The following is a 27,755-nucleotide window of genomic DNA, read 5'->3' on the forward strand; positions in this document are numbered from 1 at the left end:
TGGGAGGCGACAACATGGCATAAGCGCGGTACTACGATTACTGTGATATTGATAATGCCCATCCAACGATACGATCGGATGTCAAACATGTTGTTTTACAGAACCGAAACCGAAACCGAAACTTGTTTGATTGCCAACCTTGGGCATCGTCCAATCACGGTGCCCCCTCCTCCCAACGTCACAGCTTAGTTGGTGCGGCCGCCGCAAACCGCGCATGGTAGTTTTTCTTCTTTCGCGCTATGTAAAATAATTACCGATTAGTCAACCGGATAAACGATGAAAAGTGTGCTAATTTGAGCCAGTCTACGCAGTGCAAGCAAAAACGGGAGCTGGACAAATTCACTTGAGTGTCCCTTTAAAGTGAATAGCGGCCGCAAACGTTTCTCGCATCGAACAGGCAGCGGAGCGGCACGTTTATCGGACGCAGTAATGACCAAGTCAATGAACAACAACCGTTACCAGAACATAAATAAGCAGCACTGACCTTTTGTGCGCCTCCTGGCAAACCTTCACTTCATCGAACAGTAAATACCCGAAGAAATGAAGAAATCCGCCGTTTCACGCCACAACCAAACTGGTAACCGTTCCCGCCAGTCTGACCGACAGTTAATGTAGTACATCAGGCGCATAACGCGAGCAATCGAGAAAACCGCTATAGAATGCCACTAGTGGTGCTGCATGCGGAAGAACAAAAACTAGCTTGCTTAAATGTTGAGACGTAGGGGCGCTGCAGTCGTTAAAAGTGTTCACGCAGTCCTGTTTTTCCCTCATCGCCGTTGTACCCGTTTCCGTTCCACTATACCATGCATCAACGCAAGCGGCGCTGCCTTGCGGCTGCCAACGCATGCGCACGGCATGCCGCACTGAAGTGGCGGTTGTTTCGCAATGGTTTCGGCCAACCTTTTCTTCCTCCGTGGCTTGGGCGATGCACGCCATGGCCAGTGACCAGTACGCGGAAGAGATCACAAACTCGGCACCCTTGATCGCTTTTATTTGCTGCGCAAAATGGGAGTAGGCCTCTAAGCGGACGACTACGCGGCTCTGAGGCTGGAACAAGGAGCTCAGATATCAGTCAATTTAACACGTTAGTTGGGCTAAAGTTGTTTCTCGCCGCAGGCCATGAGCGCGAGCGGTTAGTGAGCATAAACTTTGATGACAGCTTTACTTCGTTGTTTGCAGTGAAAACAAAACGACGCTTCGTTACTGACTGCGTTCTCTTGACAACAAGCCTTTCCAATACCAATAATATATACTGCGACGCTCTTTGGTACCCACGTTATAGATCACTATTTCCGTATAGTGAATCCAGTGTGACATAGCTAATTAGCGAGTAATAATACATCTGCCTGTTTTCCAGCAGTTTTTCTTCATGAACACCAATAGTGCAGGAAAACAGCAACGGGGGGACCAGCATGAGAAGGCAGGTCATTAGGTGAATTTGAATTACTATGGCAAGTAACAATATTAGGGTAACACTGCAGATTTTCCCGATACTGCAATGAATAATTTGAAATAAGAATGCCATTTCAGTATAAATATATAGAATGTAAGGCAGATGCCGCGGGGTAGATTTAGTTCTCCAGGTTTTGTGTCGTTCTCCTCCTGCAAAGAGGCTTTCGTTTTTGCTTGTGAAAATTAATAGCCGAGACGAGACAAAATACAAAAACGAACTTCTAAGCATATAACTGTATGCGTAGCATGATGTGTGCAGTGTAAAATGTGACGCAGTCGGTTACCATTATGTATGTACCCCATCACAACATAAGTAACGTGGACTAAGTACCATTGAACACCTACTACACCACTGAGATATGATGACTGAGCGTTGAACAAAAACTGCCGTTTCTGCGAAGCTTTGTAAACCAGATGCATAACATGTAATAGCCTCAACAACTATTTCGTTAAGAAGGTGCTCACAAAAGCAACACGAATTATTCAGCACTATAGCAGTTATGGCTTCGCCCGAACGGGAAATGAGGAAAGGGAAGACGTTTAGTCCTTCTCAAATTCAAGTCACTGGTAATTTTGTACTTCACGCCTCAAATTAGAAAAATAAGATGTTCACGAAAGCGGTTTGAGTGCCACAGAACACCTGAAAATGGTTTCCAGCAATTTCTTCTTTTCCCTAAGATAGCCTTCTCTCTACATTTTTAATGCTTTGTACGGCATTGGCAAATAAGTGCGATTTCGTTTTCTGTCAAAGGACATCAATAAAACTACACCTTAGCCGTATTATGAACGTTAACTGCTGCAAGGCAGCTTCATAGATGTCGGCGAAGTTCATTATAATATGCGGTGTGCGCGTATATATTAAACCCGCAAGTGCATCTTCGATCAAGAAGCACCAAGATATATGCGGTTCATTGTTCCAGTTGATGCATGAAAGAGCGCATACTTCACTGCCGTGCACGAGTTATGTGGAACAAGACACGAGCAAAAAATATACAAGCGCACTCTCCACAACCGCTTACTGGAACATAAGTGGAACAGTAACCGGAACCGCCGACATCGCATGACCCCATTTTGTCGGTTCCAGATAAAAACCACAAACATAAAGAAAACAAGTTGATGGTTCCAGATAAGATCCACCTATATCCCTCGTTCCAGTTATTTTTTCGTTCGGATCCACATAAAATATGCGGATCACCCTTTTTAACTGGAACTTATATGGAACCCGATTGAGAGTGTACACATGTCCTCGCAACAGCCGACGGCTCTTTCACAAGTCTTATAGCCCTCGCCACAAACTATGGCACTTTAACAGGTTCCGCAAACGGTTGATAACGTTACCTAGTGTTGCACTTTTTAAGTCACAATGGGATGGACGTGTCTTGTTCGCTTGGAGAACGAAGAGCGGAAATCTAAGCAGCGTCGGCGCGCACAGAAGCGCGATTGGGTGCAGAAAGCACTGGAAATTCGCTACCGGAAAACGTGCAGCTGTCGCTGTTGCCGCCTCAAGATCTACCTCGCCGAGTAGCTGTCGATTCCTCCCGGATGGAGAAAAAGATGCCCGCTTGGAACGCCGACGTGAGCCAATAACGAGCATATATAAAGTCCCTATTGCAAAACCCCACCATAGCAAAACCCACCATAGCTACATGCTCGGTGGCTTCCAAATTTACAGAGTAGAATAGCTCTGAATTTCTTGTTAAGTAGCAATCTATGCATTCCAATTTGTGAGAAAACATGTTAGGTTCTATTGAGCAGAGAATCGCCAATGCAAGTTGAATATAGCTGCACTTTGCGAGACTTCTAAGTAGGGATAACCCAATCTGTCGCAGGGCAAAAGACGTGGATTACGTGCTGGTGTACGAGTGCGACGATGCGAGCCGCCTGTATGAGGACGCCGAGTGGGAGCTGCAGCGGCACCACCGCGAGCTGTACGAGAACGCTATGCGCTCGGAAGGGCTGCAGATGGACCAGGAGCACATCGGCGAGTACGTCTTCCTCAAGGTGCACTGCCCCGTGCAAAGGCTCTGCCAGGAGGCCGAGAACGTGCGTCTGGACCTACCGCTGGATGGCGTGAGTGTCCCTAATGATACCATTGTTTCTCTGGAATGGGTTTGCTGGCTTTCAACTTCATAGTTGTCATCTGCAAAGTGCCCGTAAATTTAGGGCCTAAAAGCACTAAATTTGTGTCTTCTCGCTCTAAAAACGGAACAATATTTGTACGACACAAAAGCTTCTATAAATGCCGAAAGATTGCATGGTCTGTTTCATCAAGAAAAAATAATTTTCGTACCGGGTGGTTTACGTTACAAAAACTGCAGGCACTCAAAACAGGGCTGAAGTTTTTTTCCTGATTGCTCTTTGTATCTCTGGCTTTTATATCGCTCCGGTCAAACAATTTGGGTTGATGTCGTAATTAGACATTTATACACGCTTGGGAAGCACTCGATTTTTTTCTTGAAATTTCATCTAGACACTTAGGAACGCTGGCGGTGGCACATCGTCAGCAGAAAAGGAGTGTCATAAATATTTGTAAACATACCAAGTGCAAACATTGGAAACTGCTTGCCTTTATAAAGATTCCACCACTTTCTACGAGAGAAATATCTGCTACTATTGAATTTACGCCATAATATGACAAGCATTGTTTTGCACGTGGATCTTTTGTCGCCGCATCAATTTTAATGAAAACTTCATCTCAAGATTCAACATAACACCATAATTTTTCTTCGCTTGAGATGCTGCAGATGTAAGTTGTGGGTTGTTTAATACGAGAGGACATTTAAAAGTAGTAATAATCATCTGAAAAGTCTACAACCGTAAAAACAACTGCAGTGATTTTGATCATTTGTACCAAAAAGTTCTTTCGCATTTTTGGCGCTCCACTATTGCGAGCTGCGTGTGGCATTATCCCTCCCAACGAATGTCCGCGCGATATACAACTCTCACATTCAAACATGATGTTAATAACACGCTAACATAAAAGCCGATGTTAACGGGGACTCCTGATCCTTACTGGGCAACGTAACAGGATGTACAAAATTTAGGCATCGAGGCTCTGTGCTTCGACAAGTTATCGATCGCAAATGATGCCAACAAACGGTATGAGGAAGGCACTCGGTAACGTGAAAGAATAAATCATTTTAGGTCAAATAACTGCTATATACGTAATGCGTATAACCAAAAGCCAGCAAATGTTCGCTGCATTCTACAATGCAGACAAATTCAACTGTATCGGGGGTCAGAAGAGTTCAAACTTGAACTGGTTGATACACCACTTTGAATGATAGCGACACCACGTCAGACGGGGCGGGAAGATGAGTGCAGAAGGGAAGAGTGTACAAAGCGCAAATATTTTGTGTCCTACTCTCCCCGTCCCAATTGACGCGCTGTCTCTTTCTTTTAAAAAAACACTGTGGTTGATTCCTCTGGCATCAGAAGTAGTAAAACACTAAATGCAATGTGCAGCGAAATCTGCAGCTGATCACGATTTGTGGGTCGGCGGCTGTCTTGTGGGTGTGTTTCAAGAGCGACGCCCTGCTGGCGGGTCGCTTCAGCAAAGGTGTACTGGTGCCATTTCCGGGACGAATATGACGTCAATGAAATGTTGGGGTATCGCGGCATAAACACGTTCGTGTTAAAATATAAAACCCGGAAACGAACAACCCTAAATATAACGTACTCTTTAGTACAAAAGGTTGCTTCCCCGCAAGAAGACCGTGTGTGCAGGGGTGCACTCTTTACAGGCCACTTGCTTCGATGTACTGGCGTCACTTCCGTGACGGATATGACGTCAGCGAAATCTTCGTGTATCCGGGAATAAAACACTTTCGTGTTAATATCTGTGGAAGGCCCTTGGACGGGATCTTAAAACCTGTTCTTTAGATTATTTGTAGAGTTTTACGCGCCGACGCAACGCAAGCGATAAGGCGTGCCGTAGTGGAAGGCTCCTGATTAATTTTGACCACCTGGGGATCTTAAACGTGCGTCGAAATCTCGTACACACGGGCGTTTTTGCTTTTTGCCTCCATCAGAAAAGTGGCCCCTGCGGCCGGGAATCGATCCCGCGTCCTCTTGCTCAGTAGCGCCACGCCTGAGCCACTGAGCCACCACTGCGGGTAAAACCTCTTCTTTAGATAGAGGTTTACTCGGTTTACTACTTTCCAATCTACCAATTACCCGCGTCGCTGAGGCGCTCGAACACGACATTGCGGCCCGTTTTTGTTATACGCGAACGTCGTCACTATGTAGACAGAGCTAAAACAGTATCCTGGCGAGCAGCAAATGTTATCGGAATTACAAGTGCGATCCACGGCTTTGCCGAGAGCCTGCAAAATGTGGGTCTAAAGGATGCTGCGAAGACACAGAATTTATCTGTGCGGACCAAATCCCCCAACTAATCTGAAAAAAAAGGTGGGATATCCGATCCAATGAGCAGAAAGGAAAGCTGACAGTTATGTGATCTGAAAATCAAAACATTTAGGCTGCAAATGATAGTGACTGTCATCGTAGACTTCTGAAGCCTAATTCATCCTCTCATAATAAAGTAAACCACAAAGGCGAAAACAGCGCGTCAAAGCTTGTCAAAGGGGACAAGATGGGTGCACATCCTATCCCCTTTCTTGTCTTTGACGCGCAGTTTTTTTCTACTATTAAAATGCAGTAACCACTATCCCTAGAACATGCTGTACTAAACCTCCTTAAGTCGCCACACCTCCTCTTCTGAGTGAGGAGCGAGTGACTTGAAATTTTGCCTTTGTGGTTTACGCGCCAGTCCTGTCCTCTTTGTCCTAGTCTTGTCTTTGACGAGCCGTTTCTTCTACTCTTGAAATAAGATTGAGGAGGCATGCACTTGAGGGTCGTACAACGCCACAGAAGTCATTCTACTTTAGCAACGTTATTTCTTCTAATCACTAGAGGAAACGACTCACAGGCCACCTCCCTCAGGAGAAATAATGCTGTGTCATCAGGTCTTGATGGGCTAAGCAGTGGCACACGTTTAAATTTTTTTGTTGATGACAGGCACAATTAGGACGTACACTGACGGCTCTCGAGAAAGGAGCATGAACAGCTTTGCTTCAAAACGGAATCTCGCTGTACTACATCTTTTAAAGGCCAAATCAGGATCCTGTGGACACTAAACACCTCTTTCCCAATGGTGAGCGACCTTTAGTTGATTTTATTCTCCCTCCTATTTCCAGCGTTTCCTCGATCACTGTCATGTTATATGCACGAATGTCGTTTCTTTTACTTCTGTGAATTTCTACAGCTCTGCTAATTCAATTAAATCCGGCGTGCTTGGGACTTTCATGTTCGAACTTTTCAAAATTATTTTCTTCATTTCCTGAATTAGTTTTACAGTTTGTTCCCTGCATGCTGTTTATCTCACAGCTGCCTCTGATTCTGTCATTTCTCTTATATTGTTAATGCGCCTGTCTACACTATCCTGGTTCCGTTTAGAAGCGCGAATATATTTTGAAGAGTTATTTTCAACTCCTCCGTCCTTGCTCTGACTGACTTCATGGTGTTTTTTTTTACTTCTCACGAGTTTTTTCTTTCTGTTGTGTGATGCAGCCTTACCTTCCATCTAACCATCCTATGATCACCGATTTGAATCATGCTTAGTACCTCTATGTCCATTACAAATGAGTTTTCAATTAAAATTACATACAATTTCGTTTTTTGTTCTGTCGTTGGGACTTTTTATGTCCATTTACTATTCTTTTCGTCGTAGAAGAATGTGTTCATTATTATGAGGTTATTTCTATTCGTAAATACAACCCAGGGTATCTCCTCGACTGTTGCGACTGTCTATTCCAAATTTTCCCACTCACTTTTCTTCCATTTGCATATTCCGTACTTTTGCCTACAGTCTCCAATCACAATCGTTAATTGTGTCGTTACAATTTTAATTTGTGATTCCACGTCCTCCAAAAACCTTCTACGGTCTCGTCCTCCTAGATGATTGTTTGCGCATAGGCATGTACTCAATTAACCCTGTATCGCTTGTTTAGCTAGATCACAACAGCTGCGGCTCTTTCGTTGATTCTTATAAATCCTCCACATTCCCTGCTGTTTCCCTGTGGATAAAGTATCCCGCTCATTGTAATTTCTTCTCTTGAAGCCTTCTGTAGCACAGTATATGTCCGTTAATTAGCGCTATAGAGTCTTCTCCTGTTCTTTTAACTTTTCTTAACCCTATAATATCCCACTTAACAACTTAACATCCGAAAGCTCCTCTAATAGTGCAGCTAAGCCTCCCACGCTGACTGGATTCGCGCGTCGAACGTTGCCAGGGTCAAGTTCCAAAGACGGCCAGTCGGGACCGAAAGGTTCTTAGCACCCTCTCATGTATCGCTGTTCCAACCACCGTCGTGGTCAGGTGGTCTACAGCTGCAAACGTATACGTCTGCCAACGTATATGTCTGCAGACACATACGACACAGCAGACGTATACGTCTCCTGCGTCGACATTGGCAAGGATTCAACAAATTCTCTTAAACATAAATATATATCTGTGTCTAAAAAAACTTTGTTGCATTCTTACAGACCAAACAACCGATGGAATAAACCAATGCTCAAATATAATGCTGGAATGCTCAAAACCACCGTCACAATGATCAGGAAGGCTACTAGTGTAGATATGCAGACTACCGACCTAAAGGTAACACATTTTGAAGCTGTCCTACGTAACAGTCATGGCAGGAGGGTTTGCATTTTTTAACACCACCTCGATCTTTAACGGCACATCAACAAGTACAATGCTGGACTATAGTTTATGGTTATAATTACGAGCACGCAAGAGTTTCAACCGTAGATGCATTGAATTTTGCCCGTCACATCCTCCAGGGCACTCTGTTCATGGCCAAAGTAATGCAAAGTTGGCAGGATGTAAGCATTGCGGAAAAGGAAAAAATAGCCAACTAATTATCTATCCCCGCAACAATTATCTCGCGGGCAGGGAGTATGTGGAGTGTAAAGACAAGGATGGAAAAAGCGACACTACAATCACCATCCTGTGTAAATATGAGCTTTGCCATAAAATCATCCTCTACGCACTTGCAGCTATGTGATCCACTGTCACTTTTTTTGGTGTGGCTGTGACGAGCAGTGATTTCGGCACTCTGGTTTGGTCTAATGTAACGTGTCATGAAAAAGCTGGTGAACCTCCTGCGCGTAGCTTTTTTAGGCCAACCCTCAAAAACTGCAACGCTGCAAACAGTTTATCCACGGTTGTAACACATACAAACATCCGGGTATTTTCTAATATCAACCACAAAAAAGACATATACCTTTTCTTCCGTAGATGCTGATCTGATGTCGCACACCTGAGCGCGCAGGAGGAGGGGGGGAGGGGGGGGCAATGGGACCTCGACAGCATTCCCTGGCAGGTGACGACGTCAGCACACAGGACGTTAATCGAAATGAGTAAAAAGGGAAAGTTGCGATCGACTGTTGTGGAAACATTTTTTGTTATAGGCGTGCGGCCAACATGCATGATCTGCCGAGGAACATGGCATTCAGCGTTTAAGGCATCGAGCGGTTTAATATAACGTTCTTGCGTAATATTTGCCCTCTTTGTGTGCATGTATGTGCGTAAAGTTTCCTTCCCCCTTGATTTATTTATTTATTTATTTATTTACTTATTTATTTATTCTTGTTCATACTACACGTCGTAGTGGGCCAAGAATTACGTATATATTATACGCCGGACAGATAAAGCAAATTCCCTTGTCTAGAACTTCAGTGAAGATAAATAAAAAATAAATAGAAATATTGGCTGAAAAAGACGTTTCGCTGCAGTATGATCTGTTCACTTTTCGGACAGCATGCTAGCGTAGGTATTACCGGTATTGTACACGATACTTTCCTGAAAATAGGCAGTATAGAACTTTTCATACTGGTATGTTTGTTAATCAATCAGGGAATTTACTTTATATTATTAAATCTAATAAACCAAGATGTCCTAATATGTCTGACTTCTCCTTATGTGTTGTCACTGTGAAAACAATACGGAGCCATCTTTTCAGTATGTATTCAGTTCCAGGCGATCCGAGAAAAAAAGCAGTTGTGGTACGAGCTCCGGGTGATTTGGCAGGCGGCTCATGAAGGCGTGGGGAAGTTTTTGATGTTGAGGTTAGATTGAAGAGTTTGAGACGTCGTTCACATGGTTTGAATAAGTAAAGGCTTAATTAAATATACAACTACTAGCTGTAGTACCCGGCGGTGCCCGGGTGGGCCATTATATTAAGGATGGCAATGGGTATAACACAAGTTCGTTTATTTGTTAGTCGTCATGTTAGGCTACTTTATTGGGAAGTGGTACACACTCGGGAGCGCATGCCTGCTGTTAGTACATGGGCTCCAACTGCAGGCGCGTCGTGGTAATGTGAAACGACCGGCACCCGTGTTTTACTCCAACTCTCGCTAAACAAATTGCACCAAGATGGTGCGCTCGAGCGAGTGAGTCAGTGAGTGAAAAAAGTTTTATTGAGCCGGCGAAGTGGGAGTGGTTTCCAATTTCAGAACGCCATGTGATGAGCGGGCAGCTTTCGCTGTGGAGGAAGTATTGTCTGGACATCCAGATCGCTGTTAGTCACCAGGCTCTTCCACAAATCAAGGGTGAAAAAAGGGGATGGAAGAAGGAGGAGCTTGGTTTGCTTGCACTCTTAATATGATATGAGGAAGAGTGTCCGGTTGTAAACACAACTTGAATTCGGCAGGAGATCGCGCTGGGAACACAAGATACAGGTCGACTGGGTGAGGAGTATTCTTCCTCGCGGGAAGTGCTCTCTGAAGATATGAACGATGCTCATCGGTACAGTTTTATCATAAGTAACATGGGCTTCCTACGGGAGGCGCGGGGTTGCCGGAAGCCCCAACAGACGCCGAGGGCTAACCTTGGCGCTTTTTACCGGTACATCTTCTCTTTTACATTTATGATATATGACACCGGCTCCTACGGGAGACGCGTAGTTGGCGAAGGTGTCGACAGATGGCGACCGCTAAGCGAACGCGGGAAAACTCGACTGAATTTTACGTCCAAATGGGATGCAGATTAAACAATCTCGCTGGCCTTCCTTCTTATCCGCATGTTAGACAAAATCCTGAAATTGGTTTTTGGGCAACGAAATAGGCAGAATTTTCAAGAAAAAACGAACGGGAGATATCAACTGGCTGTGTGATAATCTACGAATGTGTAAAAACAGTGTTTTCCCGAAATCCTGCTTGCCTCTATTGGGAGGGTTTCATTGACAAATGTTGTAGAACAGTGTTTAGATACCTGGGTAAATTGCCTATTTCAAGAAAAACCAGTTCGATATCTCAAATAGCGGGCGGTAAAAAAAATTAATATCTGAAAAACTATTTTACCGCTTTTCACTCTCCCCATGGTGGAATTTATAAAATTTTCAGAAATATTGACCTCCAACACCGTAATCAGAATGTTCACTTGAAATCTGTAGCCGTTTGAAAGAGCAGTTTGGCTAGACGTGTACATAACCTGTTAGGCCTATTTAGCTCGTCAGCCGTGTCATGAGTAAAAAACAATGTGGCTCTTTTAGCCGCGTCGCAGGGCGAAATCCTTAACAATTGTTCTGTGCATTTGTATGAGTAACATATGCTAGCAAAAATCCGTTTGATAACAGAATCGGTGAAAAGTGTTTTTGAGAATTTTTAGGGACACCATTTTATTTCCGGAATGCGAAATCACCTCGCTAATGTAGGGTAGGGCAAAATCCAAAAACCACTTTTTAGATATTCTTAAGGACTGCATATATCAGCAAATGGCGCGATGGCGTAGAGGTAGAACACCCGTCTCGCGTTCAGAAGGACCGTGGTTCGAATCCCGGTGCCGGACAATTCCCACTGGATTAAAAAAAAAATCCGCGTATTGATGGAATTGCACAAAGGGGCTTGGGGTGCGGCCTGACCCCGGCGACCATTGCCGGTAACGCACTCCCTCACCAGAGCAGGATTGGCCACCCTGCTGTACAGTCAAACCCGGCTATAACGAACCCGGATAGAGCGAATTATGCTATATATCGAACAAAAAAGATTCAGTTACGGAAATACATGGGAAACATATTCCTTATAACGAAGGTCACATCCGATATATCGAACTCCGCGCGCCTAGAATGGCCGCCGAAATGCATGGTCTCAGAGCGGTGATTGAGATGTGGATTGGCCGCGACCACGGAGCAAGAGCCGCGACTGGGACATTGCGCCTTGCACGGAGCGACGTGACGGCCGACACTTTCCGTAACTATTTCCGACGCGTGGGACTTACGACAGAACCCGCCCAGTCAGCGAGTCCGGACCAAGACAGCAGCATCGGTGAACTGTGGGAAGAGCTCGCCAACGTTGGCGATGATGTCGCGAGTGAAAGCCGTCCGATGCTTATAGTGAAGCGCTTTCGGCAGTCGATGTGCTCCGCCAATGCTTCCTCGATTTTGGAGAACGCAGACTCGTACTGCTCCAAACAATGTTTCGTGTAGAGGATGCTATGCTAGTTGTAGCCGCCGAAACGAAAGTGAAAAAAAAAATCACCGCTTTTTTTTGCAAAGTAGGCAGTTAACGCGGAAAGAAGCTTTATTAATTGCAATAAATGAATTATTTTGGGTATGGTTAATGGCTACTTTACTGTGTTCGTTTCTGCATGCGGGGATGGTGGAGTTGAGGAGGGGGGCTACCCCGCAACGCGAACTCGTAACAATAATCTCGTTATAGGCGGGTTCGGCTATATCGAACTATAGGATATATCGAACAAATCGCGGTGCATATTGCAGTTCGCTATAAACGGGTTTGACTGTAGTAACGGCCACAACCTCCCATGAATACGCCAATTAACCCTCGGCCCTCAGTCGCCAGCGGCTGCGAAGCAACTGACCACGGCGGCGGTCAGACCTGTGACGCAGCAGAGGGTGCTAAGAATCCCTGGATCCGGACAGGCCGCCAATGGAATCTGAACCTGGCAACGTTTAACGCGCGAACCTTACCTAGCGAAGCAAGTCTCGAGGTGTTGTTCGAAGAATTAGAGGGCATTAAATGGGATGTAATAGGGCTTAGCGAGGTTAGGAGGGCAGGCGAAGCCTTTACGATGCTGAAAAATGGACACGTCCTATGTCACCGTGGTCTAGAGGACAGAAGAGAACTGGGAGTGGGATTTCTAGTCAATAAAAGCATAGCTGGCAACATAGACGAATACTATAGCATTAACGAAAGGGCAGCAGGTCTTGTAATTAGGCTCAATAAGAGGTACAAGCTCAAGGTGGTGCAGGGGTACGCGCCCACATCCAGCCACGACGACCAAGTAGTGGAACGCTTCTATGAAGATGTGGAATCGGCAATGGCTAAAGTAAAAAACCAGTATACCGTAGTTATGGGGGACTTCAATGCTAAAGTAGGAAAGAATCAGGCTGGAGAGAAGGCAGTTGGGAACTATGGTCTGAGCTGTAGAAATAGCAGGGGGGACCTACTAGTTGAGTTTGCAGAACGGAATAACCTACGCATAATGAATACCTTCTTCTGTAAACAGGAGAGTAGGAAGTGGACCTGGAGGAGTTCGAATGAGGAGCACAAAAATGAAATAGACTTCATATTATGCGATAACCCTGGCGTCGTGCAGGATGTGGAAGTGCTCGGAAGGGTAAGGTGTAGTGACCACCGTACGGCAAGATCTCGAATTAGGCTAGATTTGAGGAGGGACCGCAACAAGCTAATACGAAAGAAGCCGATTAATGAGCTAACAGTAAGACGTAAAGTAGAAGAATTCAGGATCGCGCTGCAGAACCGATATTCCGCCCTTAACGAGGAAGCCGAGCTTACGACACAGGAAGCCAGCGACAACCTTACACGCATTATCACGGAGTGTGCAGTAGAAGTCGGGGGCACTATGGCGAGACAGGATACTGGTAAACTTTCACAGGAGACGAAAGATCTAATCAGGAAACAGCAAACCATGAGAATCTCCACCGCAGCTGACAGAATAGAACTAGCCGAGCTCTCGAAGTTAATCAATAAGCGTAAGACAGCTGACGTACGGAAGTATAATATGGAGAGGATCGAATACGCTGTAAAGAACGGAGGTAGCCTGAAAGCAGTGAAGAGACGTCTTGGCGTGGGGAAAAATCAGATGTATGCACTTAAGGATAAGCAAGGCAATGTCATCACAAATAGGGATAAAATAGTCACAGTGGCCGAGGAGTTCTATAGGGATCTGTACAGTAGCCGGGACATACAGGATAAAATGCCGAACGAGACAGTAGTTCAGAGGAGATAGACATCCCACCAGTAATGACCGAAGAAGTAAGGAAGGCTTTGAAAGAAATGAAAGGGGGCAAAGCATATGGTGAGGATCACATAATAGCAGACCTCTTGAAGGATGGCGGCGAAATTGTACTTGAAAAACTGGCAAACCTGTATCCGCAATGCCTAATGACCGCTATGGTACCGGAATCTTGGAAGAACGCGAACATCATCCTAATCCATAAGAAAGGCGACATGAAGGACTCGAAAAATTACAGGCCGATCAGCTTACTGTCAGTCGTCTACATGGTATTTACCAAGGTAATCGCTAGCCGAATCTCTGCAACCTTAGATTTCAGTCAACCTAAAGAACAGGCAGGGTTCCGTAAAGGTTATTCAACAATGGACCATATTCACACGATCAATCAGGTGATAGAGAAGTGCGCTGAGTATACTGAACCCCTATATATAGCCTTCATAGATTATGAGAAAGCATTTGACTCAGTTGAAACCCTAGCAGTCATTCAGGCATTACGGAACCAGGGGGTAGATGAGCATTATGTAAGAATACTAGAGGATATCTACAATGGGTCTACAGCTACTATCATCCTCCATAGGGAGAGCAGTAAAATACCTATAAGGAAGGGTGTCAGGCAAGGAGACAATCTCTCCAATGTTATTCACAGCATGCTTACAAGAAGTATTCAGAACGTTGGATTGGGAACAGGTGGGAGTAAGGGTTAATGGAGAATACCTCAGTAACCTCAGATTTGCTGATGACGTTGCCTTGCTAAGTAACTCGGGGGACGAATGGCAAAGCATGCTTTCCGCACTGGGCAAACAGAGTAGAACCGTGGGCCTGAAAATTAATATGCAGAAAACTAAAGTAATGATCAATAACCTCGGGACAGCACAGCAGTTGGAGATAGGTGGGGAGGCAGTGGAAGTGGTAAGCGAATATATCTACTTAGGCCACATTGTGACCCCAGATCCCAACCATGAGGCAGAGATAATTAAAAGGATCAGAATGGGGTGGGGTGCATATGGCAGACATTCTCAGATAATGAATAGCAGCCTACCATTGTCGCTGAAGAAGAAAGTGTATGACAGCTGCATCTTACCGGTACTCACCTACGGTGCAGAAACTTGAAGGCTCACTAAGAGGGTTCAACTTAAATTGAGAACGACTCAGCGGGCAATCGAGCGGAAAATTATAGGTATAACATTAAGGGACAAGAAGAAAGCGGAGTGGGTAAGGGAGCAAACTGGTGTTAAAGACATATTAGTAGAAATTAAGAAGAAGAAATAGACGTGAGCAGGGCATGTAATGCGAAGGCAAGATAACCGCTGGTCATTAAGGGTAACAGAGTGGATCCCTATAGAAGGCAAGCGTTGCAGGGGGCGGCAGAAAGTTAGATGGGCAGATGAAATCAAGAAGTTTGCGGGGATAAATGGGTCACAGTTTGCACAGGACCGAGGTAATTGGAGAATAATGGGAGAGGCCTTTGCCCTGCAGTGGGCGTAGATAGGCTGGTGATGATGATGATATCAGCAAAAAGCGCTTCGCTATGTGAATGGGTGACCGAGAAAATCACAAACCACACTTTAGCCCTTTTCCACAGTTACGAGTGCAATTTCCAAAACACCCGCCTCAGTGAGCACCTACTCAATGACGCAAATAAACTCGTGAAATTTCAATTCTCTGATCTAACAGTTTTGGCTGGGCGTTGATGAGTCAGTCAGTCAGTCGGGCACTTCTTTTTATTGGTATAGACTTTCGTTGGGAGTAAACTACATGTCTGAAAAGTTTTGCTTTACTTGCGTACAAATCACTTAAGCACCTAAAACTCACACTTTTCAAGCTTTGGGTGTGCATAATTTCCCCAAGCATCATCAGGCGCCAACGTTCTAACGCTATAGCGTTATTAGGCTCATTTTCTTCATTTCCCCGTGGACCAGCCGTGGTCATCAAGCGGCCGCGGAAGTACCTCATCCCTGCCAACCCGAAGCTACGACTGAGGCAGGCAGATGCGAAGGCTCGCCTGAATCTGGTATATGCGCAGCAGCCACTGAAATGTGGAAAGAATGACAATGATTGTAGGGCCAAGACGAAATAAAAAATGCGGGAATTCCGCAGGCGCCCAGCCTGCGCAGTTACGTTCGCTCGACGCTCCGTCGGTAGTAGAATGCTCGGCATACCGCCGCCAGTCGTGCCTGCAATTGATGATATCCCATCAAATCGGCTTTTCTATCGTAATTAATGCCGGCACCAAAATTGTGTAACCTAGCTAAAAAAAGGGGCAGAAGATTATTTTCAGTGTCTCAAAAACGAAGGAAGAACTAGAATATGAGCAGACACAAAATAAATGTTGCCTATAGTTGGATATAAAACCGAGTATATAGCGCTTACTTACAGTAATATTATTTTGTTTAAGTTTTTTCCGCGGCTTTCACCGCTGCAATGTGTGTGGGCCAAACGAATGATGCACCACGGGGACGAGTGAAGCACCACGCAAAACTATTTAAGTATGTCATTCCAGAGAACACTCACGCAAGAACCCTCAGCATGGCTTCACTGAGAAACAGCAAAGCCGTTCTCACAATCCACAAAACACAGATAATCTTTAACGCATTAAGCCGCACTGTAAAATGCCTAAATATTGGAGCAGCCGGAGCAAGAGAAAAAATGCAAACACTCATGCAGGCACTAATTATGAGCCGGATATCGTACAGCCGGCCGTGCCGCAAATTTACCCTTCGTGCCGTCTTTATTTATGTCTTCGTCCTTGTTTTGGGCGCGCTTTGAATGCCAAGATAAACTTACCCTCACTGAAGAAAACCTAATAAACGGCTTCATTAGGACAGCATCTAATGCAGCACTCAACCTCCAAATTTTCGCGGTAGACGAAAAGTTCTTCAAATTCCAGCGCAAAAAAAAAAATCGGCTGTGAAAAAAATCTCGACGGGCTGTCGTATGCAAGTGAGCAAACCCGCCCCAGTGAAAAAGAAACTCGACGCCATGACGGAGATTTCACCGACCCAGGTACTCCTCACAAAAACTTCCCTACCATAGCATTGGATCCAATCTTACACAAAAACAGGCGAGAAACCAGGATCAAACTGCAATTAAAGTACCATAAACACGCAAACACACCATACACGGACGCCGGAATGTACTAAAGTTCTGAGACAACAATCGTCGCAATGATCTACAATGACAATCCTTGTGACAGCGGGACCTTCCGCACACACAATAACTAAAGAAGCGTAAATTGGAGCCATTCTCACGGCAACCCAACTAGCAAATCTAGCAAATAGAAGCACAAACCGCAATGGGAGCATCATTACAGACGGTGTACCCAACTCTTCCGAAATATTCTTCCATCCACAATAAAGGAAGTTCAAATTACATATACAACCAACGCGAGGGTCTGGAACGTATTGAGGCTGCCGTCCAAGGAGCACGCGAAGTCACACACCGTGCTGCTTGCGATCATGACCACCGCTCTCCCCTCCCTGGGAACACGACTTTTTTCCTGCCACAAGTGGCTCTCAAGGCTGAAGAATCAGAAACTCTGCGCAGGGTACAAAACAATCTAAACATTCGCAAGCCTAGGTGGGCCAAGTTGTTTGGTAGGAAATATCAGACGTTAACTGAAAACTGTGCTAAATGCGGAAAACATGCACCCGGTCCCACGGGACCTAGAAATGAGCAAGGTTATGCTGAGGGAAGAACTCAAACGTTGCATAATCCACTTCTGTGGAGAAGCTGGAGGCAGCTTTGACCGGCTCGTCACCTCAAGATCAACTTGAGCTTATTGAAAAGGCAGGGAACGCACTGCTGCATCCGTGGTATGGACTTAGGGTCTTTCTTCGCCCAAACTCTCACTACTCTATCTGTCTGTCTGTCTCTCTGTCTGTCTGTCTCTCTCTCTCTCTCTCTCTCTCTCTCTCTCTCTCTCTCTCTGTCTCTCTCTCCAAGCAAGAAACAAAACGTTCAAACCGTCCACGGCATGACGGAATTACCCCTTTGAACCACTAACAGTGTCGCCTTGGCGCTGAAACTGACCAACACCAAACAGCCACAACCTTTCACGCCCACAACTTAAGCCACACAAGCGTTAATGGCGTCTGTCTTCTGTGTACCAGAGTGATTTCAAACCGTTAACGCCAGCCGTGCTCCCTGGGCTGACCATCAGTACTTGTAAAGCAGAGCTCGTACACGCAGCAACTCCGTTCAAAAAGGCCCTTTCGGGGTCTAAGTAACGCTATCGCTTCTTAAGGCCGAACCGCATGGAGCTTTTTTTCACGCGATTCGCGCGCGTCGGCGTTGCGCGTGCGTCTTTTCGACGTCCGCGTTGACGATTCCGCGCCCGCGGCCAACGTTACTAGTAACGTTGCCCGCGGCAGCATCTGCCTTGGCTAGATTTTGACGCGCGTCGCGCGCGGTAGTGGGAGGAGCCTGGCGACTTACGCCAATGGGGAGGCGCGCGCCTCATGTCGGCGGCTTCGAAGCGCCCGAGAGAGCCGGCTGGCTCTGCCGGGGATGTTTAGGCTGACCACCCCAGCAGATATTGAATGGGCGCTTTCACTAGCGGCGCGGATGATGTTTTATAGTACCGTTTTCACCAACATTAAAAGCTCCTTTACCGCACAAGCAACTTCGTTCGTGCCTTGAGCGGCATCTGAGAGAGCGCTTAGAAGCGGTCGGTCGAGCTCCCGACATCACTTCGCTGCCGAAGCCGCCGCCATGTTGCCGCCGCCGGCCGCGGCGGCGCAGCGTGCGGGTGGTTACGCGGCAGCGTCAGTGCGCCTGTGGCGTGCGCGGCGCGTTTTCGCGAGCAGAAAACGCTCCATGCGGTTCACGCTTTACACCTTATTAAGACATTTTAGCAGATGTAACTGAAACAGTTTTCTACCGCAGTAGCCACCACGTTTTAATGCGTAGCATTCTTTGCCGAGTACCCCCACAACCAGCACAGTGTAAAGCCCTGCGTTTCCACAAAAACGCAGATTTCGCGAACGTTCTACCTGCAATCGTTATAATAGTGTAAACTCATGTAATTGGCCCACAGAAATTTCGCAAAAATTTCAAAATCGGAAAAATATAAAATATTTAAGGAATATAGAGAACCGCGTAACGCCCTGCAGTTCCACAATATTGCAGATATCGTGAAAATTCCAAATGTTATCGCTATAATAACGTAAATGGAGATAATTGGTAGGACGAAATTTTGAAAAACCAAAACATAAGAAATATATTAAAAATTACAGAAAATGGCAAAGCGTATAACACATGGCATTTCCACAATAATAGCAAAGCGTATAACACATGGCATTCCCACAATAATGCAGATTTCGCAAGAGTTTCAAGGGTAATCGTTATAATAGCGTAAGCGGAGATAATTAGCCGAACGAAATTTTGAAAAAATTAGACTAAGAAAATATTAAATAATTACGAAAAATGGCGAACTGTGTAACGCCCTGCACTTCCACAATAATGCAGATTTCGTGAAATTTTCAAATTAATCGTCATAATCACGTAGATTGAGATAATTGCTGGGACAACATTTTCAGAAAGTAAAAAATAAGAATATATTAAAAAATTACGGGCAATTTTAAAACGTATATTTCATGGCATTTGCATTATAATGCAGATTTCACGAAAGCTCCATCTGTACTGGTTGATAATTGGTCGAACGGAATTTTGAAAAACTAAAACAAAGAAACGTTATATAAAATAATTATAAAAAATGGCGAAGCCTGTAACGCCCTGCATTTCCACAATACTGCAGATTTTGCAAAAGTTCTACCGGTAATTGTTATAATAGCGTAACGGGAGATAATTGGTCAATCAAATCATTAAAAATAATAATATAGAAAAAATGAAAAAAATACGGAAAATGGCAAACCGTATAACGGCCTGCATTTCCACAGCAATGCAGATTTTGCAAAAGTTCCGCCTATAATAGTTATGTTGCAGTAAATGAGATAAGCGGGGGAAAGAAATTTTGAAAAACTAAGAAAAATAGAAAATATAAGAAATACGGAAAATGGTGAACCGTTTAACGCCGTGCATTTCCACAATAATGCATATTTCCTGTAAGCCCAAACGTAATCGTTATAACAGCGTAAATGAAGATAATTGGTCAAACGGAATATTGAAAATAATGTATAAGGAAAAGATTAAGCCACTACGGAAAATGACAAACCGTGTAACGCCCTGCATTTCCACAATAATGCAGATTTTGCGGATGTTCCACTTGGAATCGTTTTAATAGTGTAAAATGAGATAATTTACGGACGGGATTAAGAAAACTAAAAAATGTGACTCAAACGCACACTCAAGACAAGCGGCTTAAGAATGCTCTGCAATAGTACATAATTCTCTGACTTTCTGCAGAATTTTTGTCTAGTGCGCACATATCACTCAAGCTACAAACGCGACCGCTTCTTCCCGCCGTTGCAGTACATTGTAAAGGAGTACTGACACGAAATTTGAAAGCTAAGATAGCTATGCACAAAGCTTTCTTTGTATATACAGATATCCCTCTGCAAGTTTCAACAGTAACCGTTGAGTATAGTATATTTTAACCCTTTCAGCTGTGCTTTTTTTCTGTCTGTGGAAATTTTTTGTGTTTTCTTTAATATTTGGACACTTTAAGCTTGCAAGCGAAAAATTGAGTTGAGATTAGAGTAATTGGCGCTTAACAAGCGTGACGTCTAATTAGGTCACCAGGCAATTAAAATTAAAATTTACCCGAGGGAAACAAATTCCTTTGCTTGTATTTCTAAATTTCGGAAGGTAACGAGCCCACATACAAAAATTAGGGCACGTGGTGTATTTTTTGAATTATAGCCATGTCATCAAACTAGGACGTCGGTCATAGCGGCTACCCTGACGACACTTTGGCATTCACTTTCTAGCGTCTAGTTTTAGCAAAAAAAAACTCCCCCCACCTCCCCGAAGGGGATCGTGCGGAAATGCGAATGTATTGGGTGCACCGATGAGTGCGCTGCGGCAAGCAGTAACGGAGAGAGGCGTGCGCTCCACTGCATTTATATACATTTTCCGAGCGCAGCGAGCGGAGAGAGGGTACGCGGAGAGGAGAGAGAGACCCGCGCAACACGCCCGCCCCGCGCGCGAGCTCTCTCTCCCGCCGAGATCCGTGATGCGAGCGCCCTCACACGCCCGAGCGCGCTCCTCCTCTCCACTCACTCTCCGCTACTCCGCCCGAGCTCCGCGATGCGAGCGCCTTCACACGCCCGAGCGCGTTCCTCCTCTCCCCTTGCCCTCCGCTACTCCCGCCCGAGCTACCACCTGCTCCGGTTGCTAGGTGCGCCACAGCTGTTGCTAGGGGCGAGGAGGAGCGCGGAGAGATAACACCTGCGGGCGCACGCCGACGGAGCACGACAACCCCCGACTAAGAAATGCATTCGCATTTACGACGACGACGAAGGCAGAACTACGAGGCGCGCGCTCACGTGCGCTCGCGCTGGAGGAATGCAGGCGCACGCCGGCCAACGGAGCAAGACAACCCCCGGCTAATAAATGCATTCGCATTTAAAAAAACGGGCGATGGTGATATCTATATTGCTAGTAGTCTTTTGGTTCCTCCCTGAATACAGTACGCCAGGGCCGAAAGGGTTAAATCAATTTTAACCTTTGCACACACGAGAAAGCTCAGAACGAATACCCTATCCCGGCATGGTTCTGGGACTGGCGTCGTGCTGTCCGAAGGCATAGAGATGATGGAGAACACGGCCATTCTGCGCGTGCACGCGCTCCCGTCTTGACCTAGTAGCGCGACAAAAAACGATGACGTTACAAGCGCCGTCCTGTCATGGCGGCCGTCTCGGTGCTCATTTTGTCGAAACCGAAGCTGACTAGAATATATGAGGCTGTAAATAATTTTAGAGGCGACGCTCAGAGCATCTCTTGTCGGCGGCCCTGTCCTTCCTGCGTGCGTCAGTTGTCCGCAGCCACTCTCCCGCTCTCCTCTCCGATAGCTACCACTCTCTCGCGAGGGGCATTGGATTGGATTCGATTGGCTTGGCTTGGCTTTGCTTGGCTTGGATTGGATTGGATTAAAGTGGATTGTGTTTGATTGTGTTGCGTCACAGCCGCGGCAGACGCACTGGCGCCGGCGCGTGCCCAGGTTAGAGCGTGTGCGGCCCAGCGCGCTCTCACTCCGCCGGTGGGCGGCGCTGCGCGCGGTGCTGCGCATGTGCAGTACTCTCTCTCTCTCTCTCCGCGGTTTCCTCTCCTTCGGGCGCGCTGCGCATATATAGTGCATAGAATATAACCGGTGTGCCGCTCTCCGGCGGCCTTTCGGTCGACGGTTGCACTCCGCTTGCGCTTGAACCCCCTCAGCGTCGCATCACACCAGGGTTCCCGCGAGGGGCGGTGGGCGTAATTTTTTTTGCGCTGCGATCGACCGTCTAATGCGCCATTTCATGATTATTCCGCTAGCAGCACCCATAGCAGCAAAAAAGCGTAACACAAAAGTTTCGTCTCAGTTCTCCTTTGAAACTGCGGTGCCCTTCTTCCAGAACGCCTCTCAGGCTCGCCTTCTTGCATAGTGGATGGCCCAAAGTCCTGCTCAGATAGATGTAAATTATAGTCACCGCCTGTACTGACGCACAGTGCGGGTGCCTGTACGCTACGTACGGCCGTGAGCGCGCGCAGGCTTTGGGAGAGAGGGGAAGGGAGAGAGACGTTAGCTACAAAACAACACGCCTTGGCACGAGTAGTAATCTCCTCACCGACAATGCGCCTAGGGGCAAAGTTTAGCACCCAAGAATTCGGCGCTTTTCCCGGAGCGGCTCACGTTGCGTAGGGACTGCCGCTGAATGGGCGACGATTATCCTGCTCTGTGGGAAAGAATAACGCTCTCTCCCTTCCTCCCTCCCTCCCTCCCTCCCTCCCTTCCTCCCTCCCTCCCTCTCTCTCTCTCTATCTATCTATCTCTCTCTCCGTCTCTCAGCACGCCAACAAGTGCAAGGCTAACAAAACATTAGGTTTTAGAACTGGACAGGCATCTACTGAATCTATGGAACCGTAAGCTGAGACTATCGGTGTTTCGAAAACGCGGACGACCAAAAAACCTCCGTATGAAGCTCCGTCATATTCAGGAGGAAATAAAGAGCTATACGAATCAACTGGCATCTTCACAGCGAATAGAAACATTTAAGCAAATGAATGATTGTACAAATTTAGCTCGATCTTGGCCATCCATCGCGCACTCTGGGCGCAGCATAACCCCAACAACCCAACCGCAAGAGTAGCTTTGAGCGTAGGCGTCAGTGTACAAGACATTGAAAAAAAGCCAGCGCCCATCTTCCCGCAAAAGATCACCCCGAATGCCTACACACATGACATGCACACCGGACCTCCGGAAGCTGAGGTGAGCCAGCTGGAGCATCCAATTCATCGGGCGAACGTGCACAGTGCCGCCGGGTCCGACGGCGGATGTGTAGCGCACATAAAAAATCATCTCACCTCGTTAGAATCAGCGTTGCTCGAAACGTTTAAACTACTGTGGGCATCCGGCACTCTTTCAGACAAATGGCTACATTCAATCCTGATGCCATATTCAAAGCCGGGAAAACCTCCGAATAGTCTTGCAAACCTTAGGCCTCTGCCTCACACTTCGTGCTTATCTAAGATCACGAACAGAATTAAGAATGCCCGCCTGAATTGGTGGCTAAAAGACAACAAAAAATTACACCATCTTCCCATGGGGAACCCTGATGAGGATGCGAAGCATCGTGGCGGTTCCGTGTGGTTCCATTGTGTTGCCGTTACGTTGAGTGATCTGGTTTTTACTAGCGCCAGAGGGAATTCCGCGTCCGGGTCCACACCGGTGGCAAAGGCACGCAAGTGCTGTTGTGTTACGGTGAGTAGGCGGTGGTTCTCGAGGCGCCGAAACTCGTCCATCATGTTCTTGTCGGTGTTGTCTCTGTGGTAGAATCGGTAGTCTCCGTCAGCTTTGGTAAGGTAAAGGTTGTTGACATTGGTGCACCGGCTGAGAGCAATGTACACGCCCTCCTCTTCACAGCTTTTTCTTCTCGTTCTTCTTCTTCGGCGGTTCCCCTATGGTAAGATGACGACGGTGGTTGAACGCGAACCTATCTCGTGATGGATTCTTCGGTTGGCCAATCCCTAGGGGCATCCTGCCACAATCAGCATCAGAGGCGCTGCGGACGGGGCTGGTTGAGCTGCAAGGCGCGTGGCGCTTCCCGCCACAGCTTTCCCACGGGAAATTCAGCATCCCCCTCTAAAGTTTTCAGTTCGTCGTTTCCGTTGACGTTCAGCTTCGCGTGCCTTCGTTGTATCAGTAGCTTCTTGACGCAGTTTGAATGAGTCAAGGACATAAGGCGCGTTCGTAGCACTTGCTCCTGCCCCGGATTTGTAGCGTAGTGGGAAGAGCACCGCGTACCTCTCGTTGCGGCAAGAGAGTCGTGGGATCGAAACCGGGCCCCGCTAACTATTTCTTTTTTTTATAGTGCAGTATCGCGGAGCTGTCGGTGTAAGGAGGAGAGCTGCGCATGCGCAGTGAGCGCGTGGACGGCGCCGCCATAATCGACGCAGGACAAGGCGAGCCTAAGAAATGCTCCGCATTTAAAATTTGTCCCGACTCCATACGGTTCCCGCAATGGTTTCGCAATCATGCGTCGTTTAAAAGACGATGTACTCGACCCAATGTCTCCATTCCGGCACATTGCAGCAGAATTCGATGGGAGGAAAGCTTTTGATGCCATACCTCAGGCCTCAAGCATGTGAGCGGTGCAAGAATTGGAAATCAGAGGGCGCATGCATACCTTCATTGCCACTGTCGAACAGTTAGGACCTTCTAAGTTGAAATCGGAACAGAACTAATCACAACGGAATACAACGGGGTGAGGGTTCCGCAAGGCTCCGTCATATCTCCCACTCTTGTTAATACTGACACTGTGATTCATCGTTTAAACCAATTGTACGGTCATCATCTTGCCATCTCGCCACTTCGGTATGCGTCACGGTACCTACAGAAGAGGAACTCTGAGCGAGACTACTATTCGGTTTTGAGTAGGTGTGGTTTTGGTTCTGAGTAGCTGTGCTTCTCTGTGGCCACCTGTGTTCCTCATGGTACAAATGTGCCCATTAAATTATTTTTTTCCGCATATACCCGTGACGTTTTGGTTGGGGGTGCTGGCTACAGCCCATGTACTTTATTCTGGAAGAATTTCACCCAGCTGGTTTAGACCGCGAGGACACTACACCCGTTCACAACAGTAGCCGGCATCTGCGAGGCCTTGAGCCCGAGTTCGCTCCTCTCGCTTCTCCAGCAAGTGCTGGGATAACCACTACAGCAAGTCCAACCGGTCAGTGCGGCGCGGCATTCTCACCGCTGGTTGGCAATGTTCAAGCAATGTTGGCAAGCTCTGCAATGTTCAGTTTTCCCCGGAAGACTGAGCTAAGACGTTGTTCGAGAGCCACTAGCACTCCCTGACCAGCTGGCAAGAGTTTCGGAGCCAGTTGCTTGGCACCAACGGCAACAAAGAGAGGAAAGAGAATGCAGAACGTGCTCTCCAATCTAGAGCTCAAAAGCCAACTGAGAACGTGGTCCTCTTAGTGGAAGACATGTCGCTCTTGTTTAGGCGTGCTGATCCAACCATGAGCGAAGCAACTAAAGGGCGCCACCGCAAGCGGGGAATTAAAGAGCAGCTTTTCGCAGGACTTGTTCGGAGCCAACCAACACACGTAGGGGAATTAGTGCGTAAGGCGTCAACAATGGAGGGCTCACTGCAGCAACGCGCCAGCCAGTACGGCTGCCAGGTGCATTTTGCTGCTTCCACATCGCCTTTTGACGACGTGAGAGCTCTCAGGAAACGTGTGCGTTGCGTGATCCGCGAAGAACTGCTGATTTAACAGAGGGGTGACCATCGTCCAACATTCGCTACCATCGTAGAAGTCATCCGTGATGAAGTTCGCCGAGCATAGAAGCCAGTGACACTACCTCAAATCGACCGTTCGGTCGCGCAATCAGTACTAACTTCCACCGACGTGCTTCGAACGCTGGCTCCTGTGCAATGTCCCGTTTTATCGTACAGTGATGTTCCGCGCTCTCCTGGCAGACGAACTAAGGCGGCCGGAACGAAGACGTCTGTGTACCGCACGTCTGACTACAGGCCCCTCTACTATCACTGTGGAGACGCCGGTCATGTCGTGAGCCACTGCCCTTGTCACCAAATGGGACTCCGTGGGTTTGCACCGGATGCGCCGCAACCGCACCATGGGGAACGACCACCAGAAATTCAGGAGTATATGTCCGCCCGTGAACTACCGTTCACTCCGCGAACGACGCACCAGCCCAGACCTTCGTCACCCCGACGCTACTCATCGCCCAGCCGTCCTCTCTCCCCAGGACTGACCCCGAGAACACGTCGGGGAAACTAAAGCCAGCGACTCACGGGGGTCAGGCCGCTGCGTATCGAGATCAAGAGCCTCCATCGATGCGACGACGACCGACACAGCAACCGATCCAGATAACGTATTCCGAAAACGGTGAAATTATTTCCGCCGATATTCCTGTGCTCGTCGACAATCCCCCTGTCACCGTTCTTGTGGAGACTGTCGCTGATTACTAAGTTATGAATGGCTCATTCGCTGCACAGCTTCGAAAGTTGACAACTCCATGGGATGGGTCCCCTATCCGTACAGCGGGCTGTCACCTCGTGGTCCCGATTGGCGTGAGCAACGCGAGAGTTCAAATTCATGGTGCCACCTTTTCTGGTTCCTCTTTTCGGCTGCGTCAGAGCTCGAGGCAACTAATACTCGGTCTGAACTTTCTTCGGATGTACGAGACTACAAATAGCTTGCGGGTGCTGGTCGTCTCATTTTCCACAACACGGGCATGGGACCACGAGAATGCCAACGTAGACCGGCACTACGCATCTGCGAGTACAACATTACGCTACCGCCCCAAGCCAGCATATTGGTCTCCGTCGCGTGTCAGCCATGTTCATCCAGTTGCGGCATCGCAGACCACAACGTCTCTTAACTCCTGGCTCGGCAAGTATCTGCCACCCGTGGCCTGGGTGACTTAATTAAAGGGCGAACGGAAATACTGCTAGCGAATTTCACTGCGGAGGATCACCATCTATCTCGCAATACAGCAGTTGCATACTTCGAAGAAGTCAGCGAAGGCGCCAAGTTACGCAGTTTAGTCAATTCATACACATCGAAAGAACTCAGAAAACCCGCAAAAATCGACGTAAACCCTAACCTGACAGCGACACAATAGCAGGAGCTTCTCAAGATAATAAATTCTTTGAGCGACTGCTTTGCTATGACGTCAAAAGTACGGCAGACCCCCGTAGCTAAATATCACATCATAATCGACGAATACGAACAGCCCATTCACCAGCGCCCTTACAGAATTTCGACAAAGGAGCGGTATGCTATTCATGGCTAAGAAAAAGAAATGCTCGCAGACGACGTATTACAAACATCAACAAGTCTGTGGGCATCAACTGTGGTCCTCGTCAAAAATAGAGATGGTACCCGTCGTTTTTCGTGGATTACAGGAAGCTTACCCAATGACAAAAATCCCGGGCTATCTCCACTAACGCGAAACCTGGGGAGGGGTGAAGCATGCAGTGTATAAGTGTATTCTTGGCACTTGGGCGTTCTTGCCAACGAAGATGAAACCGTTTGGAGGTACAGGTATACAGCTTTGCTGCAGTCTCTTGTCTTGAAGCAAAGCGCTCTCAGCGCGAGGCATAAACGAGTGTTCCAGTGATGTTGTTAGTATGCGTTTCAAAATGCTCCAGCGCGAGGCTTAAGCGAGTGTTCCCGTGTTCCATAAAGTGCAGAGCACTTTATGGTCTCGCCTTGTCGTCTTAGCGCGCTAACGGTCGATGCGACTGCCGGAATCCGGCGACGCGGCGAGATAACGGACCCAAGTGAAGCCTTCTCTCCCGGGATCAGGGAGTCACACTGACTCTTCGAACACCACGCGGTTTAAATAGTCATAAGTTCATAACCGTTCAAACGTCGTGAACCGCTGGCGCTT

General features: G+C 47.0%; 1 protein-coding gene across 1 annotated transcript in view; it reads left to right on the forward strand.

Annotated features, from left to right (window-relative positions):
* LOC144174452 (anoctamin-7-like) overlaps positions 1 to 27,755 on the forward strand; it is a 272,760-nt gene that overhangs the window by 39,583 nt on the left and 205,422 nt on the right. The window contains exon 2 of the mRNA XM_077703171.1: positions 3,282 to 3,522. Coding sequence (XP_077559297.1) covers positions 3,282 to 3,522 — 241 coding nt within the window. The remainder of the gene's footprint in view (positions 1 to 3,281; positions 3,523 to 27,755) is intronic.

The sequence above is a fragment of the Haemaphysalis longicornis genome, unplaced genomic scaffold, assembly GCF_048455015.1.
Source record: "Haemaphysalis longicornis isolate Haplotype H1 unplaced genomic scaffold, Haemaphysalis longicornis Haplotype H1 scaffold_3, whole genome shotgun sequence".
NCBI classification, from domain to species: Eukaryota; Metazoa; Arthropoda; class Arachnida; order Ixodida; family Ixodidae; genus Haemaphysalis; species Haemaphysalis longicornis.